At 44.3% G+C, this 22,408-nt stretch overlaps 1 protein-coding gene across 1 annotated transcript; it reads left to right on the plus strand.

Annotated features, from left to right (window-relative positions):
- Positions 1–457: 457 nt before the first annotated feature.
- Positions 458–21,440, plus strand: fermt1 (FERM domain containing kindlin 1). Its single transcript, XM_064924782.1, has 15 exons — positions 458–869; positions 5,669–5,827; positions 6,798–7,031; positions 10,214–10,351; positions 11,260–11,446; positions 11,627–11,729; positions 11,862–11,969; positions 12,755–12,886; positions 13,115–13,164; positions 13,344–13,575; positions 13,683–13,759; positions 13,855–14,002; positions 18,432–18,556; positions 18,723–18,864; positions 20,579–21,440. Exons 2-15 carry the CDS (start codon positions 5,677–5,679, stop codon positions 20,750–20,752), a joined length of 2,001 nt encoding a protein of 666 aa, XP_064780854.1. The 5' UTR covers positions 458–869; positions 5,669–5,676; the 3' UTR covers positions 20,753–21,440.
- The last annotated feature ends 968 nt before the right edge of the window (positions 21,441–22,408 follow it).

Consider the following 22,408-nt stretch of genomic DNA (forward strand, 5'->3'; position numbering starts at 1 on the left):
TATTTTTTATCTTTATCTTTAACTCTGCATTGTTGGAAAAGGACCCATATGTAGCTTAAGCATTTCATTGTTAGTCTACACCTGTCGTTTACAAGACACTCCTATATGCTCTGTCCACCACTAGTATCCAGTTGGTGGCAGGCTTGAGTCATCGTTACCTCTGTAGGTCTATTTTCAATAACTTTTCTGTGTTTCAATACATGGAGTTTCTAAATGTTTCATTTCCTACGTAGCCTAAAATGTTGAACAGTAACGCAAATGATATTGGATCTGTAGTTGAATGAATGCATGTGTAATGCCACTACAAACAAACAACAAATACACAAATAGGCTACATGACATAAGTGCAACTATGGTGACTAAACATTGAATCAGTGTTATGATTCATCCGGACTTACACATGGAGACAGGATGTTTGTGGGTCTGACGACGTTATTAAAGTAAAGGCAAGGTGCGCTGACTGACTGGCTCATACAACTCAGACGAGCCTAAATAGGAAGTGTCCCTGTTCCTCTCCAACACACCCATTCCAAACGATAGTTCGCCTTCTGTAATTACGCAAGGCGATAGCGTAACGTGTACAGCCTAACACCACACGCTCGTTCTGTGAGAAGGCCGAATACAGGCAGGAGAACATTCATGCGACTGAGACCTTTGACAAGGTCAAGCTGAAGCTTCATTCTTGCCGTTTTAATAAGTGGGGTTGTTTTGTGGACGTGGACTGGACTCGGTTGTTTCCTTACCTGTGTGAACTAGGCGGGTACCCGAGCGAACGGGACAACAGACCGCACAACACTCACAACAGAAGGAGGAAAATAGATTTCAGAGACGGAATATATATAAATATATATATAAATACTTTGATCAAGGTGAGTTTTCTATTTGATATGTGTTCTATTACAGTCAACTTGTTTTTTATCGCGCTACCTGCGATGTAAGGGCGTGAGTAGAGATTGAAGCCTTTACACCTGGCTGAGGTTCGGGTAGTTTTAGCTTTATAGGCCTAAATGCGGTGGGCTAGTCTACTGTAGCCCTAGATAGCACATTTGCTGTGGCATATGCTAGTCTACTAAATGTATGGGAAAGTGGGGTAAGTTTAGACCTTTATAAAAAATATATAGAAAACATCTGCATATCTCCCTCAAGGGAAATTTGACTTGGTAAAAATCCGTTTTTTTGGACCTAACTTGCTTACAACCTTTTCCCACATGAAATGATGACCTCTTCCTAAATATTGGGTCAAATTATACATTTTGTATAGAAACAAGGGTTGCTCAGCTTACCCCTAGGGTAGCCTAGTGGTTAGAGTGTTGGACTAGTAACTGAAAGGTTGCAAGTTCATATCCCCAAGCTGACAAGGCACAAATCTGTTGTTCTGCCCCTGAACAAGGCAGTTAACCCACTGTTCCTAGGCCGTCATTGAAAATAAGAATTTGTTCTTAACTGACTTGCCTCGTTAAATAAAGGTTAAAAACTTTCCCCACTCTCTCCTATCCTGAAAATCTATATTATAGTCATGTTTTTTTTAATTCATATTTCATCATAGAGGAGTTTCAGAACATTTTTATGAGAGCTAGAGATGGTTATTTTCTTCCAGATTTCCTCATGTGAATAAAACTCATTTATAATTTATTACTGCAAAACAAACATGAAATCTGGGTTCAATAACATGTTCTCTCCTGCCCTCGTTTTGTATTTTCACGTGTGAAGTAGTCTACACTGTATCTCATTTGGTGCAATACCTTTGTTCTGGATATTGTAGCCTACAACTATTGACTGACTTTCCCAAGGCCTGGCTGTAAATACAAACCATGTTTTTCCACCACTCTTTGTTCCTTGCGCTCCACATTCTTATCCTGGTGGTTTGCTTATTAATGCACAATAGGCCTATTTTTGTCTGTCTCTCTTTTGAGGGTGTGAAGTTACAGCACACCCTCTCTGTACCCTGCAGACACTAGTATTGACAGGTTCCGACCCTACAGCAATGTGAAGTGAGTGAGAGGATCACGATGACACATTGTGATCTCTATTAACTCAATGCTTTAACACGTATCAACCATAAAAACATAGGCAAGTTTTTTTTTAAACTTAAAATACATTTTTCAAAACACTTGAACAATAGTCTCTCCCTATAGCTGTCCAGCTAGCATACTTTGGGTATTCGTACTATCTAAAGAGAAACAATGAGACAGGTATTTCTACATAGCCTCGGGTGACAATCTGACTGAGAATCTGAGCAGCTCGGTAAGTTTCTGTCATTGTTCTGTGTGTGTGTCCCATTGTTTACCGGGTATTAAGACGGAGGATGATAGAGAGACACAGATCTAGGTTGTGTGGTTGTTTTGCATAGTCTCTCCTGTGCCAGATTCGTGTCCCTGCTCGTCACACATTCCATGGATGGAAACCCATAGTCCTCCCTCGCTCCCTATTACCTTTTCTTCTCCCTTGGTTCCCCTCTACCACTTATTCATGGAATGGGAGATATATGATTGTGTGGAGTGGGGGGCTTACATTTGTCTTAGAAAACTTCTAACTTGCAGTCTCTCCCTCCTCTCTTTCTCCATTACTCTCCTTCCAAGAACTGTGTTTTACTTTACCCCTCGCTCTGTCCTCCTCTTTCTCCATTACTCTCTGTCCTTCTCTTTCTCCATTACTCTCTGTCCAAGAACTGTGTTTTACTTTACCCCTCTCTCTCTGTCCTCCTCTTTCTCTCTGTCCTCCTCTTTCTCCATTACTCTCTGTCCAAGAACTGTGTTTTACTTTACCCCTCTCTCTCTGTCCTCCTCTTTCTCCATTACTCTCTGTCCAAGAACTGTTTTACTTTACCCCTCTCTCTCTGTCCTCCTCTTTCCCCATTACTCTCTGTCCAAGAACTGTGTTTTACTTTACCCCTCTCTCTCTGTCCTCCTCTTTCTCCATTACTCTCTGTCCAAGAACTGTGTTTTACTTTACCCCTCTCTCTCTGTCCTCCTCTTTCTCCATTACTCTCTGTCCAAGAACTGTGTTTTACTTTACCCCTCTCTCTCTGTCCTCCTCTTTCTCCATTACTCTCTGTCCAAGAACTGTGTTTTACTTTACCCCTCTCTCTCTGTCCTCCTCTTTCTCCATTACTCTCTGTCCAAGAACTGTGTTTTACTTTACCCCTCTCTCTCTGTCCTCCTCTTTCTCCATTACTCTCTGTCCAAGAACTGTGTTTTTTACTTTCTGTGTCCCCTCTTTCTCTTACTCTCTGTCCTCCTCTTTCTCCATTACTCTCTGTCCAAGAACTGTGTTTTACTTTACCCCTCTCTCTGTCCTCCTCTTTCTCCATTACTCTCTGTCCAAGAACTGTGTTCCATTACTCTCTGTCCTCCTCTTTCTCCATTACTCTCTGTCCTCCTCTTTCTCCATTACTCTCTGTCCAAGAACTGTGTTTTACTTTACCCCTCTCTCTCTGTCCTCCTCTTTCTCCATTACTCTCTGTCCAAGAACTGTGTTTTACTTTACCCCTCTCTCTGTCCTCCTCTTTCTCCATTACTCTCTGTCCTCCTCTTTCTCCATTACTCTCTGTCCAAGAACTGTGTTTTACTTTACCCCTCTCTCTGTCCTCCTCTTTCTCCATTACTCTCTGTCCAAGAACTGTGTTTTACTTTACCCCTCTCTCTCTGTCATCCTCTTTCACCATTACTCTCTGTCCAAGAACTGTGTTTTACTTTACCCCTCTCTCTCGGTCCTCCTCTTTCTCCATTACTCTCTGTCCTCCGCTTTCTCCATTACTCTCTGTCCAAGAACTGTGTTTTACTTTACCCCTCTCTCTCTGTCCTCCTCTTTCTCCATTACTCTCTGTCCAAGAACTGTGTTTTACTTTACCCCTCTCTCTCTGTCATCCTCTTTCACCATTACTCTCTGTCCAAGAACTGTTTTTACTTTACCCCTCTCTCTCAAGAACTGTCCTCCTCTTTCTCCATTACTCTCTGTCCTCCGCTTTCTCCATTACTCTCTGTCCAAGAACTGTGTTTTACTTTACCCCTCTCTCTCGGACCTCCTCTTTCTCCATTACTCTCTGTCCTCCTCTTTCTCCAATACTCTCTGTCCAAGAACTGTGTTTTACTTTACCCCTCTCTGTCCTCCTTTCTCCATTACTCTCTGTCCTTCTCTTTCTCCATTACTCTCTGTCCAAGAACTGTGTTTTACTTTACCCCTCTCACTCTGTCCTCCTCTTTCTCCATTACTCTCTGTCCTCCTCTTTCTCCATTACTCTCTGTCCAAGAACTGTGTTTTACTTTACCCCTCTCTATCTGTCCTCCTCTTTCTCCATTACTCTCTGTCCTCCTCTTTCTCCATTACTCTCTGTCCTTCTCTTTCTCCATTACTCTCTGTCCAAGAACTGTGTTTTACTTTACCCCTCTCTCTGTCCTCCTCTTTCTCCATTACTCTCTGTCCTCCTCTTTCTCCATTACTCTCTGTCCTTCTCTTTCTCCATTACTCTCTGTCCAAGAACTGTGTTTTACTTTACCCCTCTCTCTCCCTCCTCTCTTTCTCCATTACTCTCTGTCCTCCTCTTTCTCCATTACTCTCTTTCCAAGAACTGTGTTTTACTTTACCCCTCTATCTCTGTCCTTCTCTTTCTCCATTACTCTCTGTCCAAGAACTGTGTTTTACTTTACCCCTCTCTCTCTGTCCTCCTCTTTCTCCATTACTCTCTGTCCAAGAACTGTGTTTTACTTTACCCCTCTCTCTCTCTGTCCTCCTCTTTCTCCATTACTCTCTGTCCTCCGCATTCTCCATTACTCTCTGTCCTTCTCTTTCTCCATTACTCTCTGTCCTCCTCTTTCTCAATTACTCTCTGTCCTCCTCTTTCCCCATTACTCTCTGTCCTTCTCTTTCTCCATTACTCTCTGTCCAAGAACTGTGTTTTACTTTACCCCTCTCTCTCCCTCCTCTCTTTCTCCATTACTCTCTGTCCTCCTCTTTCTCCATTACTCTCTGTCCAAGAACTGTGTTTTACTTTACCCCTCTCTCTCTGTCCTTCTCTTTCTCCATTACTCTCTGTCCAAGAACTGTGTTTTACTTTACCCCTCTCTCTCTGTCCAAGAACTGTGTTTTACTTTACCCCTCTCACTCTGTCCTCCTCTTTCTCCATTACTCTCTGTCCTCCTCTTTCTCCATTACTCTCTGTCCAAGAACTGTGTTTTACTTTACCCCTCTCTCTCTGTCCTCCTCTTTCTCCATTACTCTCTGTCATCCTCTTTCTCCAATACTCTTTGATCTCATCTGTTTGCAGAAGCCCTTCAGAACAACTCTAATTACATGTAGTGCAGTAGTTTCTTCCCTCCAGACCAGCTGTGGCGTTCTACTAGGAAACCAAAGTGTTTTATATGTACGTTACGCTGTTTTGCTTTACCTCTGGCAGTAAGTAGCCCAATGGTTTGTACACATGGACATGTGTGATATGTGTGTGAACGGATGTTTTATTCCTAAATGTAGCACCACCTCAGACACTGCTTTCAGTCAGCCAGTACAACAGATGACCCTTTCACTGACCTGTCTTCAGTTAGTGTTTTGGGGAAGCCACAGCAGGATCAGTCGCTCAATCATATTTACATTCATACAGCACGTTTTAACCAATACATTTTTCTATTGAGTCCTCTATCTCTCTGCTAACCTCCTTCTCTCCCCTCCTTTCAAGGAAGGGCCATGGTATCCACGGCAGAGTATGGCAAAACGTCGTGGGAGCTGTCGGTCCAGGTCGACCAGAGAGATGGAGACGAGGGCATGAGGTTTAAACTCCGAGTCAAGGGAGACCTGCACATTGGAGGACTCATGCTCAAACTGGTGGAGAAGATCAGTGAGTCTCTCTCTCTCTCTCTCAGCCACAGTACTAGACTGGAGAACACACCCTGGTTTGTCCTACATTCCTCTATACTGCTGAGTAGTATTGTTTTCCCACAATGCTTCAGTGCCACAGGCTGAAAGGCTGAAGGTCACCACTTTATCTCATATCTATTCACCTGGGAGAAATCTCCCAGAGACCCTATTCCCTGTGTCATGCGCTATATTTGACAGTTATTATGTCTACAAAATGAGAGCACTACATGGGCAATAGGGTGTGATTTAAGACACAGGCTGTGTTTTATCCAGGATGATTAGACATTAGGGACTCCCTCATGGGAAGACGACATGAAAGTGGCCCAAGGCAAGGTGTGTTGTGTTTGTTACGTCATCGTTAAGTAGGCATATGACTAAGTATATGATTAAGCCATGTATGACTCAGTGGCCAGTCATCAGACTGGACTAACAGTGGTCTGGGTTTAGCTGTAACGCTCACAACATGATGTCTTAGAGAATCATCAAGCCACACCCATCTGCTTCCTGTCATCAGACTGGACTAACAGTGGTCTGGGTTTAGCTGTAACGCTCACAACATGATGTCTTAGAGAATCATCAAGCCACACCCATCTACTTCCTGTCATCAGACTGGACTAACAGTGGTCTGGGTTTAGCTGTAACGCTCACAACATGATGTCTTAGAGAATCATCAAGCCACACCCATCTACTTCCTGTGGGGACTTCTTATGCCTGCTGCAGGTGGTTTGTTTGGCGTAAACTTACGGGCAGAAGCTTTCTCGTGTAGTCAGAAACGTACACATACTCCATGCTGAACTTGTTCTTAGACAATTGAATATCAATTTGAATTGTGGATGAAACATAAAATGATACGTGTTTAATGGCAATGTTTGTACTTTGAGAAAATGCTGTCCTTCTACCCATAACACCTCTCTTTCTCTCTCTTTCCCTCCTCTCCCTCTTGCCGCCAGAGGCCCCACAGGACTGGTCAGACCATGCTCTGTGGTGGGACCAGAGGAGCTGTTGGCTACTGAAGACCCACTGGACCCTGGACAAGTACGGTGTCCAGGCGGACGCTGACCTGCGCTACACTCCCCAGCACAAACCCCTGTGCCTGCAGCTGCCCAACATGAAGATGGTCAAACTCACTGTCAGTTACTCTGCCGTCGTCTTCAAGACCGTCGCTGAGATCTGCAGAGCGCTCAGTGAGTAACCTAACCGGGCAATAGTGCAGCTCCGAAAGAACTAGATCAGTTTTAATATGGTGAAGTTTCCAATACGGGAAATGTTCCGGTCTCGGACCTATGGGGTAGGGGTTTAAATCTAGATGTAAGGATATAGGTCTAGGAGTCTAGGATCTAGGAGTCAGATAGGGTGCAGTGTCTCTCCTTGACCTGGTCTACCTTTTTCCAGGCGTCAGGAGGCCATAGGAGAGGGAAGGGGTTAGGGTGTAGTCTAGAGGTCGGATCTCTCCTTGACATTCTTCTCTCTCCTCCAGACATCAGGGGGCCAGAGGAGAGGGAAGGGGTTAGGGTGTAGTCTAGAGGTCGGATCTCTCCTTGACATTCTTCTCTCTCCTCCAGACATCAGGAGGCCAGAGGAGAGGGAAGGGGTTAGGGTGTAGTCTAGAGGTCGGATCTCTCCTTGACATTCTTCTCTCTCCTCCAGACATCAGGGGGCCAGAGGAGAGGGAAGGGGTTAGGGTGTAGTCTAGAGGTCGGATCTCTCCTTGACATTCTTCTCTCTCCTCCAGACATCAGGAGGCCAGAGGAGAGGGAAGGGGTTAGGGTGTAGTCTAGAGGTCGGATCTCTCCTTGACATTCTTCTCTCTCCTCTAGACATCAGGAGGCCAGAGGAGAGGGAAGGGGTTAGGGTGTAGTCTAGAGGTCGGATCTCTCCTTGACATTCTTCTCTCTCCTCCAGACATCAGGAGGCCAGAGGAGAGGGAAGGGGTTAGGGTGTAGTCTAGAGGTCGGATCTCTCCTTGACATTCTTCTCTCTCCTCCAGACATCAGGGGGCCAGAGGAGAGGGAAGGGGTTAGGGTGTAGTCTAGAGGTCGGATCTCTCCTTGACATTCTTCTCTCTCCTCCAGACATCAGGAGGCCAGAGGAGAGGGAAGGGGTTAGGGTGTAGTCTAGAGGTCGGATCTCTCCTTGACATTCTTCTCTCTCCTCTAGACATCAGGGGGCCAGAGGAGAGGGAAGGGGTTAGGGTGTAGTCTAGAGGTCGGATCTCTCCTTGACATTCTTCTCTCTCCTCCAGACATCAGGAGGCCATAGGAGAGGGAAGGGGTTAGGGTGTAGTCTAGAGGTCGGATCTCTCCTTGACATTCTTCTCTCTCCTCCAGACATCAGGAGGCCAGAGGAGAGGGAAGGGGTTAGGGTGTAGTCTAGAGGTCGGATCTCTCCTTGACATTCTTCTCTCTCCTCCAGACATCAGGGGGCCAGAGGAGAGGGAAGGGGTTAGGGTGTAGTCTAGAGGTCGGATCTCTCCTTGACATTCTTCTCTCTCCTCCAGACATCAGGGGGCCAGAGGAGAGGGAAGGGGTTAGGGTGTAGTCTAGAGGTCGGATCTCTCCTTGACATTCTTCTCTCTCCTCCAGACATCAGGAGGCCAGAGGAGAGGGAAGGGGTTAGGGTGTAGTCTAGAGGTCGGATCTCTCCTTGACATTCTTCTCTCTCCTCCAGACATCAGGGGGCCAGAGGAGAGGGAAGGGGTTAGGGTGTAGTCTAGAGGTCGGATCTCTCCTTGACATTCTTCTCTCTCCTCCAGACATCAGGAGGCCAGAGGAGAGGGAAGGGGTTAGGGTGTAGTCTAGAGGTCGGATCTCTCCTTGACATTCTTCTCTCTCCTCTAGACATCAGGAGGCCAGAGGAGAGGGAAGGGGTTAGGGTGTAGTCTAGAGGTCGGATCTCTCCTTGACATTCTTCTCTCTCCTCTAGACATCAGGGGGCCAGAGGAGAGGGAAGGGGTTAGGGTGTAGTCTAGAGGTCGGATCTCTCCTTGACATTCTTCTCTCTCCTCTAGACATCAGGAGGCCAGAGGAGAGGGAAGGGGTTAGGGTGTAGTCTAGAGGTCGGATCTCTCCTTGACATTCTTCTCTCTCCTCCAGACATCAGGGGGCCAGAGGAGAGGGAAGGGGTTAGGGTGTAGTCTAGAGGTCGGATCTCTCCTTGACATTCTTCTCTCTCCTCCAGACATCAGGAGGCCAGAGGAGAGGGAAGGGGTTAGGGTGTAGTCTAGAGGTCGGATCTCTCCTTGACATTCTTCTCTCTCCTCCAGACATCAGGAGGCCAGAGGAGAGGGAAGGGGTTAGGGTGTAGTCTAGAGGTCGGATCTCTCCTTGACATTCTTCTCTCTCCTCCAGACATCAGGGGGCCAGAGGAGAGGGAAGGGGTTAGGGTGTAGTCTAGAGGTCGGATCTCTCCTTGACATTCTTCTCTCTCCTCCAGACATCAGGAGGCCATAGGAGAGGGAAGGGGTTAGGGTGTAGTCTAGAGGTCGGATCTCTCCTTGACATTCTTCTCTCTCCTCCAGACATCAGGGGGCCAGAGGAGAGGGAAGGGGTTAGGGTGTAGTCTAGAGGTCGGATCTCTCCTTGACATTCTTCTCTCTCCTCTAGACATCAGGGGGCCAGAGGAGAGGGAAGGGGTTAGGGTGTAGTCTAGAGGTCGGATCTCTCCTTGACATTCTTCTCTCTCCTCTAGACATCAGGAGGCCAGAGGAGAGGGAAGGGGTTAGGGTGTAGTCTAGAGGTCGGATCTCTCCTTGACATTCTTCTCTCTCCTCCAGACATCAGGAGGCCAGAGGAGAGGGAAGGGGTTAGGGTGTAGTCTAGAGGTCGGATCTCTCCTTGACATTCTTCTCTCTCCTCTAGACATCAGGGGGCCAGAGGAGAGGGAAGGGGTTAGGGTGTAGTCTAGAGGTCGGATCTCTCCTTGACATTCTTCTCTCTCCTCCAGACATCAGGAGGCCAGAGGAGAGGGAAGGGGTTAGGGTGTAGTCTAGAGGTCGGATCTCTCCTTGACATTCTTCTCTCTCCTCCAGACATCAGGGGGCCAGAGGAGAGGGAAGGGGTTAGGTGTAGTCTAGAGGTAGGATCTCTCCTTGACATTCTTCTCTCTCCTCCAGACATCAGGGGGCCAGAGGAGAGGGAAGGGGTTAGGGTGTAGTCTAGAGGTCGGATCTCTCCTTGACATTCTTCTCTCTCCTCTAGACATCAGGAGGCCAGAGGAGAGGGAAGGGGTTAGGGTGTAGTCTAGAGGTCGGATCTCTCCTTGACATTCTTCTCTCTCCTCCAGACATCAGGGGGCCAGAGGAGAGGGAAGGGGTTAGGGTGTAGTCTAGAGGTCGGATCTCTCCTTGACAATCTTCTCTCTCCTCTAGACATCAGGAGGCCAGAGGAGCTGTCCCTGCTGAAGCCTCCAGATGACCCGTCCAAGAAGAAGAAGAAGAAAGACAAGAACCCAGCACTGGACGACATCTTAGATATGGACAGCATCAGCGGAGGCTCTGGGGGAACAGGTGAGAGACACAGTGTTGTTAGCGTTTTTTAAGCATATGAAACCAATGTTAATGATGTGTTGTTAGACGTACTGTATCTTCAATGGTCAGATTCTTCCAATCTGTTTTCATGTGACGATTTTTCAACCAAGTTAGCCAGTTAGCCATATCCTGGTGACAGCCCGTCCCTGCATTAGCCAACCCCTTTATTGTCGTCTCTCTGTCAATAAAGCTTTGTTGAATCATAGAAACCATCAGGGCCTTAGGCCAAGTTATCCCCATTGAGAAATTAGGCTGGCTCAAACTCTCCTCATATCGCGATGGTCTGTTTTCTATCACGCTGTGAAGGGATTTAATATATCACTATTGCAACACAGTCAAGGTTTCGAACCCCTGGCCAACTCAAAGTGGGGAGCTACTGACTTATGTCTCACACCACCACCAGATTCCGCCCACATGGTGGATTCTGTAGACTTCTGAAACCATCTAAGAAGGAGAGTTCTATAAAGTTTCTGAAGATCTAAAAGAATACAGCGAGCATTAAGGAAATCTGAAAGAATAGAAGCTTCACTGCTTTGTTCTCAAGGCTTTCGCTACCGCTTACTCTGAAACGCAGGCACACACACGGTGTGAGACGGTGGGAGTGTACAGTAGCTATGGAATAGGGCAGCTGAGGATTCCACACCAACTCAGAAAACCAGCCTCATTTTGACAGCTGGTCTGAACCTTTTCAAAGGAATTATTTCTGAGCTCTGCTGCTTTTAAACAAATGTAGACAGAGCCATTTCGCCCCCGCAATCCTCTATGCTCCCATGAGGCCTCACTCCTAGGCTAAAGGCGAAAACTGATTCTAGATCAGCGTTCTCACACAGAGCCTTTATGAATATGGGCCCTGAGTTGTATCTCCTCCTTCCACCTGACCCCTCCAGGCAGTCCCCTGTACAGTAAGACTATGGTGCCCACCTACGACCCAGAGAACGGGACTCCTGCCTCGGCCACCAGCCTGTGGTTTGGGGACAACCCACTGACCTCCAGCCAGCCCAACCTGCCACCTGCGGAGCTGTCCAAGATGTACCAGCAGCTGTCCATGGTGGATAAAGCCATCATCAACGCAGGGTAAGAGTTACTCAGAAACAAACACTCCATTGGAATGAATAAACCTTGAGGGGAACCAGACTATGGCTGGACAGGTAGAAAAGATGCTAGTTGTTGCTATGCTGGAGGGCACTACTCTGTCTCTCCCCTGAGCACATAACTTCCTGGTTGACTGTGACATGCTGCTGGTGTGATTGACAGGTGGCTGGACTCCTCCCGCTCCTTGATGGAACAGGGCATCGGAGAAGATGACAGACTGCAGCTACGCTTCAAATACCACTGCTTCTTCGACCTCAACCCAAAGGTTACCCTAACCCCTAACCTTAACCCAAAGTGGGAGTTTGAATACCACTGAACCTCAACCCTATGGTGAGACTAACTGTAACCCTAACCCCACGCCTAACCCTAACATTGACTGATTTGTGTGTGTTTTCAGTATGATGCTGTGAGGATAACCCAGCTGTATGAGCAGGCTCGCTGGTCCATCCTACTGGAGGAGATCGACTGCACTGAGGAGGAAATGCTAATGTTCGCCTCCTTACAGGTAGACACTCACATGAACACACATCCAAACTCAAACCTGCCCACGCGCACGTCACACATTCAAACATACACACACACATACACACTCAAACCTGCCCACGCGCACGTCACACATTCAAACATACACACACACATACACACTCGCGAGCGCGCATGAACACACACACATACTCTCACACTATTGTCCATCTGGGAGATCCGGTTTGGAGTCTCATTCCAAGAGAAGGCCTGTTGGGACAGGAGGAAAATCCCATAGGAAAGAGGGAGGGAGGGATATCTGGATATCACCCTGTACTCCTCTGGGTGAGGAAAATATGAGAAAATATAATTAACAAAATACTATGAAGCGAAAAACCTATGACTGTTAAATGTTCTTCATCTCTGACTTTGATATCATTTTACATTTTTAACAATTGAGTAATTTAGCAGACACTCTTATCCAGAGCATACAGTTGAATATCTTTTTCCATGTTCTAAGCTGATATAAAAACTGTTGTGAAATCCCAGAGATGGTTATTGCTTTCACCTGCATAATTACTGGAATCACAGGGCTCTCTCTTCCTCCCAGTCTTGTGTTAGCATCTGGCCTCAAGTGTTGAACTGAAATCTGTTTTAGGGTTCAAACCTGCCATTTAGACAGCTAAAGGCTGGGTATATTTCATTTTTTCAAAGTTGTCTGTTCGTTTTGTGCTCTTCTGGTCTGTTGTGTATTGTAGAATATCCTGTTATATCCCCCAATTCCCATCATTCACTGATGATTGTTAATGATTGTCAACATTGTTTCAGTATCACATATGCAAGATGACCATGTCCACGGAACCTCTGGACTTCTCCAACGAACCAGAGATGGATGAAGTAGAGGCTGCCCTATCCAACCTAGAGGTCACACTTGAGGGAGGAAATACAGACAGAATCCTGGTTAGTGTAGATGTCATACAAATGAAAGAGTCATATATTTTTGTTTTACATATCAATGATAAACAAGTGTGTATGTTATTTGTTTGCTACTGTTTGTTTTCAACCGTTTCAGAGGGTTCAACACCTGTATTTAAGGGTTTGATGGGTAGTCTGCTTGGATTGCGTGTCTCAACGTGATGATGTCACTAATCACAGGATAATTGACAGTTGCTTGTTCCCGCCCCACAGGAAGACATAACAGACGTTCCAAAGCTGGCAGACTCCCTCAAGCTGTTCAGGTAAATCCTGAGGGCCCCTGTATTTGCCCAGATTAATGCACCACGCTGTATATGGCCTGGAGTCCGTGACACAGACAGTTCACACAGCAACATTGAATGTGCAACAGTGTGACTGTGTGGGGACACAACCCGTTCATGTTTATCCTCACCGAGCTTTTTTGTTGTTGTTTCGTAACCAGGCCTAAAAGACTGACGTTGCGTCCGTTTAAGGAGTACTGGTTCGTGTTTAAAGACACCACCATCTCCTACTACAAGAACAAAGAGACAGCCAGCGGAGAGCCAATAGAACAGCTGCATCTCCGAGGATGTGAGGTGGTCCCTGACGTCAACGTGACGGACAAGAAGTTTGGCATCAAACTGCTGCTCCCAGTAGCTGATGGGATGAACGAGGTCTACATCCGCTGTGACAATGTAAGATGCTATTTCTTAAGTTTTTAGTTTATTAGAGTCGGGGCACCACCAACATGACTCCGTTGTTCCTCCTACATATTGCTGTAACATTTGAGTTTTTTATCCAGGAGACACAGTATTCCAAGTGGAAGGCAGCCTGTACCCTGGCCTCCAAGGGCAAGACCATGGCTTACAGCTCCTACAGGTCAGACTTGTTTTTACCTAATACTTCACCTGCCATGGACCATATTAGTAGGGTTGTGACTGTAAACTGACCAAGAGAAACTGTGATTGGTCCAGGTCGGAGGTGAAGAACATCCAGTCTTTCCTGCAGATGAAAAGTCTAGCGCCCCCTCCTGGTCAGGCTGCTCCAGACTTGGATGCCATGGAGATGAACGCTGAGTGCTTTGTCTCCCCCAGATACACCAAGAAGTACAAGACCAAACAGGTGGGTGTCTATCTTCAATATAGAGTGATCATTCATGATTCCGTGTTTGTGAGCCATAGACAGAGAGAGGATGTCACCAGAGCTCTCCAGAGAAAGAGTTGATTATCTCTGACATGACTCAAGTGACACCATAATACTTATCTCAAATCAAATTCAATTTTATTGGTCACATACACATGGTTAGCAGATGTTAATGTGAGTGTAGCGAAATGCTTGTGCTTCTGGTTCCGACAATGCAGTAATAACCAACAAGTAATCTAACTAACAATTCCTAAACTAAATCAAATCAAATTCAATTTTATTGGTCACATACACATGGTTAGCAGATGTTAATGTGAGTGTAGCGAAATACTTGTGCTTCTGGTTCCGACAGTGCAGTAAAATCGAACAAGTTATCTAAAAATTCCTCAACAACTACCAAATACACACAAATCTAAAAGGGGTGAATGAGAATATGTACATGTAAATATATGGATGAGCGATCGCCGAGCGGCATAGGCAAGTGGCAACTAGATGGTATAAAATACAGTATATACAAATGATATGAGTAATGTAAGATATGTAAACATTATTAAAGTGACATTATTTAAAGTGATTAGTGATCCATTTGTTAAAGTGGCCAGTGATTGGGTCTCATGAAGGCAGCAGCCTCTCTGAGTTAGTGATGGCTGTTTAGCAGTCTGATGGCCTTGAGATAGAAGCTATTCTTCAGTCTCTCGGTCCCAGTTGTGATGCACCTGTACTGACCTCGCCTTCTGGATGGAAGCGGTGTGAACAGGCAGTGGCTCAGGTTGTTGTTGTCTTTGGTGATCTTTTTTTGTCTACCTGTGACATCTGGTGCTATAGGTGTCATGGAGGGCAGGTAGTTTGTACCCGGTGATGTGTTGTGCAGACTGCACCACCCTCTGGAGAGCCTTGCAGTTAATGGGAGCAGTTGCCGTACCAGGCGGTGATACAGTCCGACAGGATGCTCTCGATTGTGGATCTGTAGAAGTTAGTCAGGGTTTTGGGAGACAAGCCAAAATTTCAAGCCTCCAGAGGTTGAGGCCTCCTGAGGTTGAAGAGGCGCTGTTGCACCTTCATCACCACACGGTCTGTGTGGGTGGACCATTTCAGTTTGTTGTTGATGTGTACGCCGAGGAACTTAAAGGTTCTTGTTAGCGGGCCTGTAACGGTGGCACTGTATTATCTTCAAAGAAGGGGTTTAGTTTGTCTGGCAGCAAGACGTCGGTGTCCGTGACGTGGCTGGTTCTCTTTTTGTAGTCCGTGAGTTCCTGCAGACCCTGCCACATACGTCTCATGTCTGAGCCGTTGACTCCACTTTGTCCCTGTTTATATTCAGCCATAGTCCCAGACCTCTTTCCATGGTTAAATATGGTGGTTCGCGCTTTCAGTTTTCCGCAAATGCCGCCATCCATCCATGGTTTCTGGTTAGGGTAGGTTTTAAAAGTCAGTGGGTACAACATCTCCAATGTACTTCCTTATGAATTCACTCACAGAGTATTGTATAGGTTGATGCTATTCTCTGAGGCTGACCGGAGCATATCCCAGTCCGCGTGATCAAAACAATCTTGAAGCATGGTTTTCGATTGTTCAGACCAGCGTTGAATGGTTCTAGTCACTGGTACATCCTGTTTTAGTTACTGCCTATAAGACGGTGGGAGTAAGATGGCATCGTGGTCGGATTTGCCGAAGGGAGGGCGGGGGGGCTTTGTATGCATCGCGGAAGTTAGAGTAGCAGAGTTCTAGTGTATTACCCTCATGCGTAGTGCAATCAATATGCTGATAGAATTTAGGTAGCCTTGTTCTCAAATTTGCTTTGTTAAAATCCCCAACTACAATAAATGCAGCCTCAGGATATATGGTTTCCAGTTTACATAGAGTCCAAGGAAGTTCCTTTAGGGCCATCTTGATGTCTTCTTGAGGGAGAATGTACATAGCTGTGACGATAACTGATGAGAATTCTCTTGGAAGGTAATATGGCCGGCGTGAGGTCGGGTGAGCAAAAGGACTTGAGTTCCTGTATGTTGTTATGATTTCACCATGAGTCGTTAATCATGAAGCATACACCCCCTCTTCCTCTTCCCAGAGAGGTGTTTATCTCTGTCAGCTCGATGCATGGAGAAGCCCGGTGACTGAACCGTTTCCGACAACATATCCTGAGAGAACCATGTTTCTAATAATACAATTTAAGATTTCCTGGGGTAACAATGTAAGAAATAAAACATTTAAAAAAAATAATACTGCAGAGTTGCCTAAGGACTCGAAATGAGGTGACCATCTTTGAAGGCGCCCAGACCATTCTATTCCATTCGCTCACCATTTCAGTAGTTTTCTTCTTTTTTTCGTTATTGGGTAGATGAGCTTTAATTTTGCAGATTGTAGCTGCCAAAAGTTTGTACACACCTACTCATTCCAGGGGGGGGTGAATAGTTATACATGCTCAAGTGTTCTATTTTCTTGTCTTATTTCTTGTTTGTTTCACAATAAAAAAAATATTTTGCATCTTCAAAGTGGTAGGCATGTTGTGTAAATCAAATGATACAAACCCCCCAGAAATCCATTGAAATTCCAGGTAGTTAAGCAACAAAATAGGAAAAATGCCAAGGGGGGGGGTGAATACTTTTGCAAGCCAACATATTTGTTGCAAGAATTTTGCATAATTTAAATGAACAATTCTACATTTTTAATCTGGCGTCGTTTTGTGTATCAGTTCATAAACCATGTGTCATGGAATCATTGTAAATCTCTTCCAACTCTCTTCCAACTGCGCCATATAGATTGCAACTCTTTTGGTCCTTAAATTAAACTGGTATCTGTTTTTATTTAACAATTTCTTTAACCAATTTTGGTCTTTGATGCAAGGCCGACAGAAGTTCCTTACTTTTTCCCCCTTCCATTTGCCTTTTCCATTTTTGCGGTAATGCTGCAATTCATTGGTTGTAATTTTGGATAGAGCGGACATTTCCATATATTTTTGTTAGCTGCATGTATGACAACTCCACCAGTCCTATTTATGATATAATTTAAAAAGATTATACCTGTTTGTTTTTTATCAATTAGTATATTTAACTGCAATATTTGTTGTACTATATGTTCTGTCTTTTCTGCTAGATTAAACTGAAATTGTAACCAACTTTCTATGGTTTTTAAATAGCAATGTTTTGGAATTGATTTAGTTTTTAAAGAATCAAAAGTGAGAGGTTGTAATCTGAATAAAGGGAAAAAGGCCATTCTTTAACATGGGGTGAGACATTCTTTCTAATTTGCTAGAGAACCAGTTCGGATTTAAGTATTACTTTTGTATGACTGACGCCTTTAATAAGAGGTCTAATGCTTTAAAATTTAATAATTTTGCCCTCTGAATTCATATTAATTTTATAAATATGCCCTTTTAATTTTGCCTGGCTTGCCATTCCAAATGAAATTGGATATTGTTTGCTCATATAATAAAAAAAAAAACAGGTCGCTAGGTTTAGGCAAAACCACAAGCAAATAGGTAAAATGGGATTTGACTAAAGAGTTAATCAGGGTGATTTCCCCCCCCCCCCCACAAATAAACAGGTATTTTCATTTCCATGGTAGCAAGATCTTAATGAAAAATGTATTGGAGTCAGATAATTTCTTTCGGGATATGTATACCGACTGTGTCCACATCCCCATTTTATTGGTAAACTACACGGTAATGTAAAAGTTGTATTTTTTTGTGTAATTCAATACGTAATATAGTACATTTATCATAATTAGGTTAGAAAACGTATCTAGATGCTCTATGAGGCTGTGGAGGGATCCAAATAGTCGATTTAAAAGAAAACAATCATCTTACAATGACACCTTTTTTTAAACCCTGGATTTCTAGCCCCTTGATATTGTTGTTGGATCTGATTTTAACAGCTAACATTTCGATGGCAATAAATATATATGCCGATAGTGGACAACCTTGTTTTATTCCTCTTGACAATTAAAACATTTCTGAGAAGTAGCCATTATTACTATTTTACACCTAGTGTTTACTATACATAACTTTAACCCATTTTATAAGAGATTCTCCAAAATTGAAATATTCCAGGCATTTATATATAAACTCCAGTTGTACTTTATCAAAGGCCATTTCAAAGTCAGCCAAGAATACCAGGCTTGTTTTCCCAGATTTTTCATAGTGTTCAATACTTGTCTTATATTATCTCCAATGTATTGTCAATGTAAAAAACCTGTCTGATTTATGATGATGAATAATATAATACATGTTTGTATCACAACACTGAAGTGTAATAGGCCTCCAATTTTTTTTAATGGACTGGATCTTTATATTTACCACTTGGATCCTGTTTCAGTACTAATGAAATCAGACCCTTTCAGTATTTGTTAGATGATTGACATAATGTCTGTGTAAAGTAACCTAAATGTCCCTTTTCTGTCTCCTGTCCAGCTGACAGCGAGGATCCTGGAGGCCCATCAGAACATCGCCAGGCTCTCCCTCAATGAAGCTAAAATGCGCTTTATCCAGGCCTGGCAGTCCCTGCCTGAGTTTGGTATCAAATACTACATTGTCAGGTACATAAATGTGACCGACCAGGTTCAAACAGCTCAAGACTGTGTTGGCGAGATAAAGCCTGGGAGTTAGCTCAGGGAGCAGGTCCCAGGCAAAGTTGCTCATCACACAATCATGGTTCACAAAACCACTATGGTTCCATAAAGATATTGTGAATGTGTGTTCCAGGTTCCGAGGCAGTAAGAAGGATGAGCTGATGGGTATCTCCTATAACCGTCTGATTCGTATTGACATGTCCACTGGCCTGCCCGTCACCACCTGGAGGTTCGCCAACATGAGACAGTGGAATGTCAACTGGGAGATCAGACAGGTAAATGGTTCTAGATTGATTGATTGGTTCATTGATTTATTTAATTGATTGAATACTTTTTACAGATTAGGAAGTAATGGATAATAGTTGCCTTTGAGAAACCAGTTTCTCCTGAAAATGTACAGTGGGGCAAAAAAGTATATAGTCAGCCACCAATTGTGCAAGTTCTCCCACTTAGAAAGATGAGAGAGGCCTGTCATTTTCATCATAGGTACACTTCAACTATGACAGACAAAAATCCAGAAAATCACATTGTAGGATTTTTAATGAATTTATTTTCAAATTATGGTGGAGAATAGGTATTTGGTCACCTACAAACAAGCAAGATTTCTGGCTCTCACAGACCTGTAACTTCTTCTTTAAGAGGCTCCTCTGTCCTCCACTCATTACCTGTATTAATGGCACCTGTTTGAACTTGTTATCAGTATAAAAGACACCTGTCCACAACCTCAAACAGTCACACTCCAAACTTCACTATGGCCAAGACCAAAGAGCTGTCAAAGGACACCAAAAACAAAATTATAGACCTGTACCAGGCTGGGAAAACTAAATCTGCAATAGGTAAGCAGCTTGGTTTGAAGAAATCAACTGTGGGAGCAATTATTAGGAAATGGAAGACATACAAGACCACTGATAATCTCCCTTGATCTGGGGCTCCACGCAAGATCTCACCCCGTGGGGTCAAAATGATCACAAGAACGGTGAGAATAAATCCCAGAACCACACAGGGGGACCTAGTGAATGACCTGCAGAGAGCGGGGACCAAAGTAACAAAGCCTACCATCAGTAACACACTACGCCGCCAGGGACTCAAATCCTGCAATGCCAGACGTGTCCCCCTGCTTAAGCCAGTACATGTCCAGGCATGTCTGAAGTTTGCCTGAGAGCATTTGGATGATCCAGAAGAAGATTGGGAGAATGTCATATGGTCAGATGAAACCAAAATATAACTTTTTGGCAAAAACTCAACTCGTCGTGTTTGGAGGACAAAGAATGCTGAGTTGCATCCAAAGAACACCATACCTACTGTGAAGCATGGGGGTGGAAACATCATGCTTTGGGGCTGTTCTTCTGCAAAGGGACCAGGACGACTGATCCGTGTAAAGGAAAGAATGAATGGGGCCATGTATCGTGGGATTTTGAGTGAAAACCTCCTTCCATCAGCAAGGGCATTAAAGATGAAACGTGGCTGGGTCTTTCAGCATGACAATGATCCCAAACACACCACCCGGACAACGAAGGAGTGGCTTCGTAAGAAGCATTTCAAGGTCCTGGAGTGGCCTAGCCAGTCTCCAGATCTCAACCCCATAGAAAATCTTTGGAGGGAGTTGAAAGTCTGTGTTGCCCAGCAACAGCCCCAAAACATCACTGCTCTAGAGGAGATCTGCATGGAAGAATGGGCCAAAATACCTGCAACAATGTGTGAAAACCTTGTGAAGACTTACAGAAAATGTTTGACCTCTGTCATTGCCAACAAAGGGTATATAACAAAGTATTGAGATAAACGTTTGTTATTGACCAAATACTACAATGTGATTTTGTTTTCTCATTTTGTCTGTCATAGTTGAAGTGTACCTATGATGAAAATTACAGGCCTCTCATCTTTTTAAGTGGGAGAACTTGCACAATTGGTGGCTGACTAAATACTTTTTTGCCCCATTGTATCTATAAAGTACATTAATCAGTAATAATCCATGTTGTTTCATGTCTCCAGGTGGCCATAGAGTTTGACCAGAATGTGTCGATAGCCTTCTCCTGTATGAGTTGTGACTGCAAGGTGGTCCATGAGTACATAGGAGGATACATCTTCCTCTCAACACGCTCCAAAGACCAGAACGAGACACTGGACGAGGAACTATTCCACAAACTTACTGGAGGGCAGGAATGAACCTGGGACATCAGCTTTCATTTAGGGCCGTGGCGATCAAACATGAGGATTTGTTACAAGCTGAGACTATCCATGCATTCCAATGCAGTCAATCATTCATGTACTGAAGGCCTGTAAAAAGCCAATCCAGAGTCGAGAAATAATTTAAATGAATTGCTGATATGGTTTTGTAGGCTACATAAATGATATGTTCATATTGTAAGTGCAGAGAAAAGTAGACGTCTTGGTCACACTACATTTGATTCTAAGACCATCTCTACAAAATGTGTGGACCGTGTCTACAAGGCTCATTTGCCTGACGGTTAGGCACGGCAATTCATTCGGCACATGGGCTGTACATCTTGTCACCTGTTTACCTTGGTGTAGCCCAGAAAAAATCTCAGTGACAACCAGCAGACAGTAGTTGAAGAGGACGATTTAGGTAGTTTTACTGACACCACATTTTTCAAGTCTTTGATTTCAATGTTGTAGGCTACTTTCACAATCACTCTATTGGGCTGCTCATTGCCCTATTTTATACATATTACTTTTATACTGTTTTATAATGTAACATTTGCAATTGTATTACAAGTCCAACAGAATTTCACAGATATTTCTGGTGGTGGGTTTTTATCACGTTGAACGAGACATTTGTTTACACTGGTATTTCTCTTGACTGAACTGCATTGAAATAAACTTGAGAAACATGTGTTGGTCAATTGTTGTCTCTGTAATGGCACAGGTTGAGAGCAGTTCGTGGCGCATCTACATACAGTAGAATTGTCTTTAAAGGCCTTAGATCAGTTATATAACCCCATGTGAGAAAGTTAAAACATCCCTAGACACGTGAGCATGTAAGACCAAAATTGCTTATTCAGTCTTGATGTCAAACAGATTATACTGTATGAGAATTATGTTTTGAGAATGGATGGAGGCTCATACTATGGAAGCCCATTCCCGCCATGAAATAAATCAATAGAAATGCTGATACAAAATGTTGAGATAATAAGTTAAAATGTTGAGATACTAACTAACTCAAATGTTTTAGAAAGTAGGGCATGCTTATGTTTCTTAATTTGTAACATTGTGTGGTGATTTCAGAGGTGAAACCACAGGTCCAAGGTGTGGTGGGGAGTATTTCAATGAACAGTCATGAATACATAATTTCACATTTCATAGTTGCCTGCAATATAGTGTTGGAACAGATGGGTCCTACCCAACAGTACTGTAATGACCTGAATAGATCATAAATGAACAATTGTCCAGACAGAGGCTTGAGTTTGCGAATTGACGGTTTATTAAACCAACTTTACACAGGCTACTGTTTGGGCCGTAGCACACGCCAAAAAGATAACAGATAACCCACAAGCCAATCGTGACCTTCTCTTGGGAAGCCCAGACGTAAGAGAGAGAGAACAAAAAGCTGAACCTGGTCTTAACTTCCAATGCTCCACCCCCCCTCCGCCAACCACCAGGATGCCCGGCATCAGAACATTCCAGGCATTCCCGTGATTGGCAGATAGCAGGTTGATTGACATGTCGGACCCCGAACACCGGGTACTGGTCAGTACAACACAACCACCTCCTAGCCTAACACATAACACACAGCTGTCTGTGCGGGTCGCTACACAGCCCCCCCACCACAAAGTCCCTCGTCCCCGAGGGAACAAACAAAGT

This window comes from Oncorhynchus masou, chromosome 19 (genome assembly GCF_036934945.1).
Source record: "Oncorhynchus masou masou isolate Uvic2021 chromosome 19, UVic_Omas_1.1, whole genome shotgun sequence".
Lineage (NCBI taxonomy): Eukaryota > Metazoa > Chordata > Actinopteri > Salmoniformes > Salmonidae > Oncorhynchus > Oncorhynchus masou.

Bases quoted from the DNA above. Each gene is read 5' to 3' on its own strand.
- fermt1 (XM_064924782.1), top strand. From the start codon at position 5,677: ATGGTATCCACGGCAGAGTATGGCAAAACGTCGTGGGAGCTGTCGGTC. The intron at 11,730-11,861 runs GTTACCCTAACC...GTGTGTTTTCAG, and splicing joins TCTTCGACCTCAACCCAAAG to TATGATGCTGTGAGGATAAC. The intron at 18,557-18,722 runs GTACATAAATGT...TGTGTGTTCCAG, and splicing joins ATCAAATACTACATTGTCAG to GTTCCGAGGCAGTAAGAAGG.